The sequence below is a fragment of the Diadema antillarum genome, unplaced genomic scaffold (assembly GCF_040938485.1).
Source record: "Diadema antillarum isolate AM-2024a unplaced genomic scaffold, OU_Dant_1.0 seq00000754_RagTag, whole genome shotgun sequence".
NCBI lineage: Eukaryota > Metazoa > Echinodermata > Echinoidea > Diadematoida > Diadematidae > Diadema > Diadema antillarum.
In genome coordinates, this window is record NW_027271647.1 from 1,029,163 (window position 1) to 1,041,535 (window position 12,373).

At 43.0% G+C, this 12,373-nt stretch overlaps 1 protein-coding gene across 1 annotated transcript; it reads left to right on the plus strand.

Moving 5' to 3' along the window:
- Positions 1–206: 206 nt before the first annotated feature.
- Positions 207–10,055, plus strand: LOC139738556 (cytochrome P450 2J6-like; the record flags this gene model as incomplete). Its single annotated transcript, XM_071649177.1, has 5 exons — positions 207–536; positions 6,871–6,994; positions 7,731–8,486; positions 9,031–9,324; positions 10,015–10,055. Coding segments are annotated over exons 1-5 (1,545 nt in total), but the record flags the coding sequence as incomplete, so codon positions are not given.
- Positions 10,056–12,373: the final 2,318 nt, after the last annotated feature.

The window sequence follows — 12,373 nt, forward strand, 5'->3', positions numbered from 1 at the left end:
ATTGAAACAGAGACAATATCCTCTTGATTTAAAAAGATACAGATTGCAATCATGTAACAGGTAACATCACATTCTGTCCAATGTGAAAGAAGAATCATGATGTAACCACTCAGTGCTTTAGAATTGATATGATTCCGTTGTTGCATGGAGCAACACACACCAATCAAAATAAAATGGTAGACATTTCATTGAAAACCTGAGCAGCAATGACCGACGCCACTGACAAGATAGGGGGACAAAACCCGATGTCCGGTACTACTGCGAGTGATGAGTACATTGCCGGAGGGTGCTTCAACTTCAGTTTGTTAGTGGCCATCGTATCGTGTTTAATCGCTCTCTACATCATTCCAAGGCTGCTCAGCGCGGCGGGACGTCGTCATCACAGTGATGAGGGACGATACGCTAGTCGAGTTCATCGACTTCCACCGGGCCCCCGTGGACTTCCCTTTCTTGGCTCCCTGCTTGATTTTCGGTCCGACGTCTTCGAAAAGCTGGCTGATCTCACCAAGTTACACGGTCCTATCGTCTATCTTCAGGTACGATGGCTTTCTTCTTGGAATAGTAAGCATTTGAGGGGCTGTGAACGATTTTTTTTATTTTTTTTAAAATAATTTTTACACAGGATGTATGCAGAGAAAACTCATAAACAAAATGTTTGTGTATAGTTATCTCCTTAAAACTCATGTACTGTACAAATTTGATTTGTGAAGTTGTAAGGGAAATCGAACGATCTCGTAGGGTCTATTCAACTGTCATGAATTTGTTAATGGTTTTGGTGCCGCCATCGCTTGATGAAAAGACCGCACCAGTTGGTAACGTCACGGCAAAACAACGATAGATAACGAAGATATATTCCTCAACATCTTATTTTTTTTACTACTGTATATGTAATAATGAAGGGGAAATCAACTTACCTCTCTCAGAAACAGGAATACTATCACCCATAACATAATGTTGTCAATAATAAGTGGCAATGTAATCCTTTTTACTAGAAATTATATACATGTATACTCCTTCTCAAAAGGCTTATAATTATCATCACGAACCAATACATTAATGTATACCGAACTGGACTCCAGGTACAAGCATGTATACTGACAAAGTCATTATAAGAAATGCAGAGACTCCAACCCCAAGCACCTTCTGATCTGGCGATTCTCCCGCCTGAAACCCCTAGCAAACGGGAGACTCCAAGTTAATGTGCGATCACGAGCGCGAAGCGCAAAGTTACTTGCGGCCGGGGTCCAGGTCTAGCTCTCTTATAGCTCTAGGGTTCTAGATGCTCTCTGGTGCTATCTAAGGCTTATTTTCGAACATACGATGGCAATAAGTAAGAAATCCTTTCCAACGGGAGACACAGAGCCAGGGCGGGAGAAATTAAATCTCAAGCGGGAGAACGGGAGATTTTGCATAAATGGGCTTTCGGCGGGAGTTCACCCGTCGAAACGGGAGAGTTGGTGTCTCTGGAAATGAATGGAATAGAGCTTGTTATTGGATTTGCATGGGGGGGGGGGGGATGGTATGCTTCCCACCTCCCTGGATATGAACTGAATACATCGGGAACTTCAACATAGCAAGGACGAATCCAGTTAATTTTGTTTTATTTTGTCTTGTGTTTTAATCCAGCGCATTGGTGCGGAGCTTGGAGTAAACATGCAGAGATCGTCCTTGCCCTTATACTGAATCATCTGTCACTCACTGCTAATCGCGATACTTCCCTGTGTATATCGGGAGTTTCAGCTGTTTTGTTCCAAGTGTCCTAACCCACTCATCCGTGCCCGCGATAAATAATTTACAGTTTTGTCGACCACTATTCATCAATTTACCTGCATACGAAGTCGAAAGGTCTTAAAAAGTCGTAAAAGGTTGCAAGAGGTATTGATGGCAGCCTTTTGGCAGGGAGATTTCTCTCATAAGGCTGCGTTCACGTAGAAGTATTCGGTATTCGGTATTCGGTATTCGGTAGGGCCTATTCGCTATTCGCTATTCCGGCACCGAGTACACCATCATCCGCACCGTCAACTCACCATCCCGTGCAGTGAGGATTTCTTCCTCCTACATCCCAGCAAATCTTATTAACAATTTCTAAACTGCATCAAAATGTCAGTCTACATGCTTATTTTTGCTAAAGGGCAAATCCAGACCAAAAGTGTCATTATTTCATGAACGAGAGACGGTATACGCTGCAAGAAAATCGAACAAGCTCGATTCCCACTTTGCTATACTTTTCGCAGCTATTCGGTACTTTCGAATAGTGCCCTCCTATGTGAACCGGTGTGAGGAAATCCTATCGTTCGATTCAAGCTATTCGCGTGCCCTCGAAAAACGAGCCCGAATACCCGAATAGTATACTGTACTTCTATATAAACACGGACTCAAGTCCCCTCACTCTCCCGAATCCCGGATAAACTATGCCAGTGTTGGGGTGCATGATAGCTAATAATTTTTCAAAAGTACCCGTCATTAACGCGAAATAGGCCAAATAGGGAGCTTGTTATTGGATTCTTATGTAGCAATGGGAAAAGAAAAAAAGAAAGAAAATGACATGAGCGCATTATTGAACTGGCAGGGAGGACATTTAGCGCGTTTTTGTGTGTATTGTGTGTGTGTGTGTGTCAACGGCGTAGCCAGGATTTCATCTTAGGGGGGGCGGTTAGTCTGCGAGGGAGCGAAGCGACCGAGCCCGAGCGAGCGGAGCGAGCGAGGGGGGGGGGGGGGGGGAGGGTGTGGGAGGGGGGTGTCCCCCCTCCGACGGTAAGAACTTTTTGCATTTGGATGTTGTAAATGGTGCAATTTGATGCATGTTTTTGCGCGTTTTATTGACGTGAAACAGTCCCACTTGTTTATGGTAGCAGTTTATTTTGATGTAGGTTATTATTGAACAATTTGCCTATAAAATGGTATAATTCAAATACACTTCTTGTATTAATTCTTTTCACTGAATATCATGAACGCAACTGAACCCGAGCGAGCGGAGCGAGCGAGGGGGTAGGGGAGGGTGTGGGAGGGGGGTGTCCCCCCTCCCACAGTAAGAACTTTTTGCATTTTGATGTTGCAAATGGTGCAATTTGATGCATGTTTTTGCGCGTTTTATTGACGTGAAACAGTCCCACTTGTTTATGGTAGCAGTTTATTTTGATGTAGATTATTATTGAACAATTTGCCTATAAAATGGTATAATTCAAATACACTTCTTGTATTAATTCTTTTCACTGAATCATGAACGCGACTGAACCCGAGCGAGCTGAGCGAGCGAGGGGGGAGGGGAGGGGAGGGTGTGGGAGGGGGGTGTCCCCCCTCCCACGGTGAGAACTTTTTGCATTTTGACGTTGCAAATGGTGCAATTTGATGCGTGTTTTAACGAGTTGAAACAGTCCCACTTGTTTAAGGTTGCAGTATATTTTAGTGTAGATTATTATTGAACAATTGCCTATAAAATGGTATGATTTAAATACACTAGTCTTCTTGTATTAATTCTTACACTGAATATCATGAACGCTGTCTGTTCAGCAATCAAACAGAAAAAGCATGCACACGAGGGTGTAGATAGGGGCATGCACATCCCCTCCCACACGAAGGTGATTTTACGTTTTCAGACCTGAAATTCAGCGATCTGGTGCAAATTTTTGGTGCAATACTTTTTCATCGAAGTGTTAAAATCACGGAATTTAGCTCTTATTCCGAATGTGCACCATCTGTGCGTATGTATAAAGTCTAGTGAGGTAGAGCTTAGGGGAAGGGGGATTCCCCCTCCCGCTCGCGGAACTTTTGCGTTTTTAGAATTGAAATAAAGCGATCTGGGTATAGCCACAATGTACTTCTTTGCATGGCGGGGGGGGGGGGGGGGGGGGGAGCAGGGAGAAGGCGTGGGCGAGTGTTATCTCCACCCTTCCCTTCCGATGGAGCTTTTATCTCTTTAAGGTTGAAATTGAGATATCTCGTATACGCATATTTGATGGAATCAACATTTGGGAAATCACCAAAAAAAAAAAAAAACTGATGGGGGGGGGGGCTGAGGGAGGAAAGGGTCGATTAAAAGGGGAAATTCCCCTTATACAAGAGGTAACCTTGAGGTTTCGGAATGTAAGTGATAAGTCTTGTGCACTCAGAATTATTCAGAATTGTTTGTAAATCTAAAAAGTGTACTTAGCTAATGAAAGAGGCACAGAGGGGGAGGGTTTGGGAGGGGGATACCCCCTCCCAAGCACGGGAGATTTTGCATATTTTGAATTGAAATTCAACGATCTGGTGCACACTTTGAGTGAAATATTAAAAAAAAAATATCTTATTTGATGAAAGGTTGCAAAGGAGACCCGCTTCATGTGCATGCATACAGTATGCAGGCATTTTTTTTCCGCCTCCCAAATCCCCGGTCCAAATCTTAGGGGGGGGGGGGGGGGCGACCGCCCCCATCGCCCCCCCCCCCCCCCTGGCTACGCCAGTGGTGTGTGTGTGTGTGTGTGAGTGTGTGTGTGTGTGTGTGTGTGTGTGTGCATTTGTTACACAATCCACCTCATCAACTAAAACGGAAGAGTGAATACAGGCCGTCCTTGCCCTTACCATGGAGCTACTAACAGAGTAGCTCCATGCCCTTACACTAGACAGCTGTCGCTAAATGTTCGCATCATGACACGTGTACTGCTTGCCGCGTGCCAGTTCAATCTTTCTCACTTAGTCTATTTTTCATCAATTTACTTACGAAGTCAATTGAAAAGGGTCTTGAAATAGTCATAAAAGGTCGCAAGAGGCAACAATAGCGGTGACAGCCCTGGGCAGGGCGATCATTTTGCTCTAAAGAATCACTACTATAGGCCTACGTCCGACCGCCCACTCCATCATTCCCGAATAAACACTTCGTACGCCTTGAAGAAGTAGCCAATCGCCTTTCAGAGTTAAAGGGATCTTAGAGTTTTGGTTGAGACTTAACTTCAGGTTTTTATCATTTTGGTGAGATAGTGAGAAACCCCTTACGAAATATAAGAGCATGTAATTCCATGAGGATTTCAACGCTTATTTGATGAAAATTGATTTTGAAATGGCTGAGATATACAAAATGGAGTGACCCTAATAACGTGTGGGACCCACATTTTATTACGATCGTTTTGTTTTACTTTGTTTTTTGATGTTTCAGCTATTCCAAACCCGATTTTCATCAAATAATCTTTGAATTTCTCTTAAAATGGTATGCTCTGTACTATTTCGTGTTTTCTTGGTATCTCGCAAAAAAAAATTAAAGCCCAATTTTCATCTCCACCAATACTGTTACCATCCCTTTAAAGTCGCTGTTGTTACACGTATACACACGTACGTGACAGGGAGCTCGTTAGCGCCTATTAGATTCTCACGACTGTGGTAAGGGAAGGGGGGGGGGGTGATGAACTGAATGCATTACCATAACCTGTTGGGGGAACTGACGAGGTGAAAAAATGCGTTTAGAGTATTGTTGTGATTTTTTTTTTCTCATCAACGTGGAGCAGTATACAGAGATCGCCCTTGCCCTTACCATGGAGCTACCCCCTGCCCTTACTTTATCATCTGCCACTCAATATTCTAATCACGACTGATTCCCGGTAGATATCGAGAGTTCGAGCTGTTTTGACGTATTGTTATAAGAGCATTGCTTCCCTTGTGTATATCACTGCTCTTCGAAAAGGTCTTAAGGGTCATAAAAGGTTGCAAAAGGTAACAACATTGATGACAGTCATTGGCAGGGCCAATTTGCTCTGAAGAATCGATACAAAGTCCGCCCACTCCGTCATCCCCGGATAAACTTCGTGCGTCTTGGAGTGGTATAGCCAATCACCTAACAGAAGCCAAACGAAGCCGTCCTTGCCCTTGGCTTAACAAGCAAGGAATATGAGAGAGCGTGAGAGCTCAACGAGACACAACAGGCTTTTTGTCGGCATATATACTTCCTACTATGATGTTTGCTTTTACGAATGTGTGTGTGTGGGGGGGGGGGGGGGGTGGAGGATGAGAGGGTGATACCTTTGTTTTGCAGGATGTGCTTCTCGTTCTGAAACATTATCTTTTGTGTATGTGTGTGTGTGTGTGTGTTTTTTTTTTTTTTTTTTTTTTTTTGGGGGGGGGGGGGGTTCTCATTTTTTTTTAAATATAATTGGAGCAGCAATAGTGGAACCAAGCTCGGAATGCTGTGAGCCGAGAAGCTGGCTCTATTAAAGGGTCACATGGCATGAAGTTGAGATCCCATGAGTGGCAGTGATATCAACAACGCCCAGGATAAAAGCAGTCCAATTATCTGTTTTATATACCAACTAAATCGAATAAAATTTCACTTACCAATTGCAGAATGTCATGTGGTAAATCCAAGTAGCAATGTGCAAATTTTCGCACAAGGGTCAAAATAAAATGTGCATAATTCTTACCGCTACGAACCAAAAGAGGGCTGATTAGTACCATGGGTGGTTTGGTACTATGAAGTACTATGAGACAGCTTGAGTACTTCATACCAGCATAGAGCAGTAGAGTACTCCTTTCGAACAGTTATCATTGATTATTGGAGGTAATTGTTGAATTCAATCATGTCCTCGATTTCAACCAATCAGAATCTTGGATTGATAAAAAGTAATAATGTGCATAAAATGCACTCGAAAGTAGATAATGTGTTTCTTAGCTCTTTTCACATATAGGCAGTACACTACTAGTATATAGTCCATGACGTTGTATAATGAAAATAGATATTTGAAGTTTTCTTTACAGCTTGCAATATGTCGAAATTGATAATTGGTGTGCTAATTTCTTTATGCAAAAGGTGCACGTTTGAATCACCCTCAGCCTCTTTAGAACAGACCTTTCATTAAATATACGTCATTTTCTCTGATTTGCGCGTCGTCGTTTTGCTGCACACAGATCGGCAAAACGAGGATGGTCGTTCTCAGCAGCGTCGACCTGATCAAGGAAGCGTTCCAGCGGAATGCCGCGAACTGCAGTCACCGGCCTCAGGCTATGATAAACGCCACACAGCATACGAGAGGTGAAGAAAGGGCCATCTTTTGTGTCTACGTGTCTGTGTCACGTGTTTGTTACAGAATGTCTTTGTAAATACAATATCATAAGTGCATGAAGTGAGAACAATGAGGTCACTCACGCACTCAAACACGAAAATATCCAATATGAAGATTCGGATAAGTTTGCACTTTCCCGCGACTTGTGTTTACTGCTTTCAATGAGGCACCGCGTACGTTTGGGAAAGGAACAATCTCTCGCACTATGTATATAAACATATATCATATAACAGGTTATCATATGTTTCCCTATATAGGACTGAGCATAACTTGATTGTTTCCATGTTACTGATGTGGTAAGAAAAAAAAAAAAACGTTGCAGGGAAATATGCTTGGTTATGCTTGATTGGTCTCTAATGGGGGAAAGAGCATTTCGATATACCTTTTGCTCGTACATGTATGCCTTATCGATAATTTGCAGACGTCACCGGCAGAATCTTGGCTTGGGAGGTGTTTTTAGTGTGTGGGGGTATATCCTCGTAATCTGAACAAAACTAGAAAGAATGTATTATGTATGGCACATTTACATATTCTTTTTACCCCAAAAGTGATGATCATGGAATAATGAATCAATACAAGTCGAAGTGCATTTGCATAGTAAGTGTGTTCCTTGACAAACCCCGACACAGATTTTAATACGAGGGATTGCCAATTCAGCACACTGAAATCATTATTCTCTCACCCTACCCCTTCCTCGATCCACAGGTATTGTGACAACTCAGCCTGGACCCCTTCATCGTCAAAACAGAAGTCACCTCTCGAATGGTTTTCGTCTCCTGGGGCTTGGTGATTCCACTTTCAGCAATCACTTGCATAAACACATCGACCGGTTCAAGAGCAAACTCCGACAAAACACCGGCCGACCGATCCCAATGAACTCGGAGACATACGCCCTTGTCATGAAGATCTTTGCCGATTTGGCGTTGGGGAAAGTCCCACACCAAGACCCGATGGAGGAGGATAACGACAGGCTCATAAAGCTCTTAGATAAGACCCTAACTTCAAATCCAATCATGGTGTTAGTCGGCAGATACATTCCCAGTTGGCTCAAGCCGCTGCTAACCAACTGGATCGATATGTCCATTAATATCGCTGATGTCATGGTGTCCATGAAGAATCACGTGCGGGAGCATCGGAAGGATTTCGCTGGCAAGCCGACGCACCTTGTGGATGCGTTTCTGTACTGGGAGCGTGGTGGGTGGAGAAAATCAGAGGGTGAGGATGAGTGCATCCGAGAAGAACTGCAGGATGGTGACGGTCCGGAGGAACGGACGTCAGGACGCACTGCGTCCGATCCAGTCGACGAGGCGGAAAACACGGAGAACTTTGCCGGCATTCTGACGGACGTCTTTCAGGCCGGGTGCATGAGCGTGGTGGCGTTGTTGAATTGGGTTCTCCTCAACCTGGCACTCCATCCGGATGTACAGACGAAGATCCACAAGGAGTCAACGGTCAAAGACAGTAAGTTTCTAGCCTTTTGTCAAGGCCCTCTCGCTGTATGATGGCTATAACGGGAGAGCGGAGCGAGCCTAGCCCAGCACGACCGCGCGAGGTGAACAACTCAGCTGAGCTCGCTTCGTTCGCCCCCATTCGATCACCACCACACAGCGAGAGGGCCTTGACAAAAGGCTACTAAGTTTCAGGCTAGAAACTCATAATGACGCATACATACTAAATGACATTCATCACAGGGGGAAAATATAGCTTCTATACTTTGTTGTGAAGCGAATATCTGAAATGGACATGATAATATGTATACACATTTTGTTTGTAAATAGAATATTCAAAGAAACGATTTAAGTCTGTCCAGATTTCACATTAACGTTGGTTCACCGATTGTAATTAATAGCTAATGAGAAGAAACTTTCACAAGGAAGGCATACAATGATCACATCTTTGGCGAGAGGAAACTGGCAAACGTTACTTTAGCTCTAATCAAACAATAGGCGTACTGTCATTAACATTTGTTTTGTTTTCCTTTCTGACTCTCTGATGTTGTCTCCAGGCAACCAACGGCCATCGGCACTTGCGAAGAACAAGAGTTTTCCTTACACCATGGCCACCATCCTGGAGACTCTTCGCCTGTTTCCGCCAGCACCACTTGGCGCGCCGCACTGCGCGGCACGCGACACAACGATTGGCGGGTTCCACATACCACGTGACACGATTCTACTGTCCAACATCATGCTTGCCCAGCAAGACCCCAGGAAGTGGGAAGATCCCTTGGTGTTTCGTCCAGACAGATACATCGACGAAAGTGGTGGCCTGACCTCTACGGACATAATGGGATTCTCGATTGGTGAGCATGAATGATATGGAACTACGATCAGTTTTTAGGAATGTTAACATGCGAAGAGAAGGCAACTTGTTGAAACTCGAAGCGCATTCCCGTGCTAAACATTAACGGGGTAAGAGCCTAAGCGAGTTTTGAAAGTTGCCTGCTCAAACAAGGCTCAAAAGTGAGTTTTACCATGTCGCAAACTTTTCGGTATAAACAAGCCCAGTCAATGCATCAAGTATGACCCGCGTATCGATCGCCATGCATGCAGTAAAAATACACTTACCAATGACAATACATACATGCGAAGTCTCCCTTGACCAATTAAGTGCTCATTTGCAGGAACTTTCCTACGCTCAGAAAGCGCGGTGACAGAACTGATGAAGGTAATGGCACTACATGTATTAACACCGTCAACGTTATTGTTTTCATACACTCAGGAAAACGAAATGATAAAAGAAATTGCACATCAACATATAGAAATTTGCCACTACCCCAACCTTTTTGTAAATGTTACATGTAACACTCAAAACATTTTTTTAGTGTAAAATTGAACAATATGGGTGTTAGATCTAACATTTAACTAAAGGTTAGTTTGAAGGAGTGACAATAATGTGGATTTATCATTTAATTATTTTTAAAGTGTAAAGCATGTACTTGATATCAATATATCTGTACCATTTTTATTTTCTATTCACTTTCTCTTTTCAGGACCTCGCAACTGTCCCGGAAAGCTACTTTCGCTCACCTTGGTAAGAAGCGTCCTCGTCGACGTTCTCAAAGACTTCTCTCTGCGTTTACCGGACTCGTGGGCTCCGAAAAGACATCTTGGCGAGTCGTCTATTATCTACACCCCCAAACCATTCTCTCTTGTCGTGGAGATAAGACAGTGCCATGAATGAATGTTCTGAGTTCTGACTAAGAAGACAATACGGACTGGTATAATGGGGAGAAAATGCCTTGCAACGAAATTTTACCGGTTACGCCTTCAGAGTGACATCCATCACGGTGCAACACCGGTGTTGCAACGGGACACATGCTAGTAACAGAATGTTACGGAGCTATACCGTGACACATCTCACCGTTGTAGTCTGTGACGAAGCGTGCGCCTTCACATTGCCACCCGTCCCGGTACAACAGCGGTAAAACAGCGGTAAAACACCGATACAACACCGGAACATGTGGATAATGAAAATGCGGCTTTTGAGGCACAACCGCTGCAGACAGAACACTCGAACAAGGAACGGTGTGACTGATAGTCCGTGGTGTCATCTATGAAGCTACAACAGATCCTTTGAAATGTCAAACTGACCACAACCCTACATCAAACAGGGTTTGCTGATGTACCTCAACTATCGTTTTAAGCCCATCAAAAGTTACAGGGTTTCCATATCTCGACATGATGAGCTGGTGTATACAGTCCACAATGGTGCAAAATATCGAAAGGATAACACGTGGGATCCGCAGTCGACTTCATCCGAGAGATCAAAGAGACAATTTCAGATCCCTCAAATGTACGGACAATATCCATGCCACAGTCTTCAGTTTGTGAGATGACCTTCACACAAGAAACTGAAGTCAAACAGGACATAGTAAATGATTCGTTCAACTCTTGACAGATTAAGAACATTAATCATACAATTGTATCAAGATTTTCATACGACTGTTTTAGAAAGTGTTAATTGAACAATAACTATTGCACTCCCGTTGTAGCGAAGTCCTCGGGACCTGCGGTTTTCTTTCGCTTTATCGAAATTCCGTTATAGCCGAACAGTAAAGTACGTAGGCCTAAATGTTTAGGTGACACTCTTTTGACCTGAGTTTTCGCTTCGTTGTAACGAGCATTTATTTTCATTAAAACTGTGTTCGTTAAAACGAGAGTGCACTGTAATTAGCTGAGGAGATGTCATCATGGCCGCGAACAAAGTTTCATGTGGTTTGTACCTTGCACCTGAATACAATGTATAGGCCTATCGCAGTGTACTCTCATTGTAACAAGTGAGGCTATAACGAAATGCTCGCTCTACGAAGTAAAAATTCAAGACAAAAGGTTATCATCGACATAGTATTCATACATTTCCAGTACTAGTATATACTGTATATAACGCAATTTCGATACATGTATAACGAAGGAAAAGCGCCGGTCCCAAGGACTTCCGTTATAACGGGAGCGAACTATAGCCTATATTCAGAGTTTCAAACGACTGTTTTAGAAGGTGTTGACTGAACAATAACATAATTTTGATACAGTGCACTCCCGTTATAATGAAGTAAAAAAAAAATCTATACTAGTCAGTCATTAGACAGACATTCTTACTGACGTTCTCTATAGCCTTGTCAAAATGAAGGCACTTCATACTGTGAAGTTACAGCTCTGCATAGTAAAAGGTCGTATACGGTTCAGGTTTTGTGCCGCCAAAGCTTTGAATTCTTGTACTTACCGCTTTTGGCTACGATTTCAACATATTCTGTACTCACGTGTACACGCATACACACAGAAACACACACACGCACACACAAACGTATGTATGTGTACACAAACACAAAAATCAAATCCACGAACAAAAGCACACATACGCACGGAGTGACACAAAACTTATGTAAACACACAAACACAAAAAATACAATACGTAAAAAGTTGTTATTGAGATCGTTTGATAAATCATGTATGTCGCAGCTATTGTGCTTTACATGCAAGGCCCAGGTATTACAAAGGGGAAACACTGAACAGAATGAAAGCAGGCGTGAATAGATCCCAATAAATTAATCTACACAATCTCGATCGAGAACAACACAGACGTCAGATATAGATGGAGACACAACCTCATTCGATGTTCAAGTCGTCTAAAATAAACCCTGATGGACGTTCAATACCAAAGTTTATGGAATTTTAAATGTATGATTTCACAGAGCAGTGGTATGTATCTACAATCTTATAACATACAGAGATTAGAAGGCGCAATAGTGTTAAAATTGTCTTACAAATCTCCGAGGCAACTGATCATAATATCATGCTTTGGGGTCAAAATTTATAAATTTCGCCCCCTTTCCAGGTAAGAATCATCTTTTC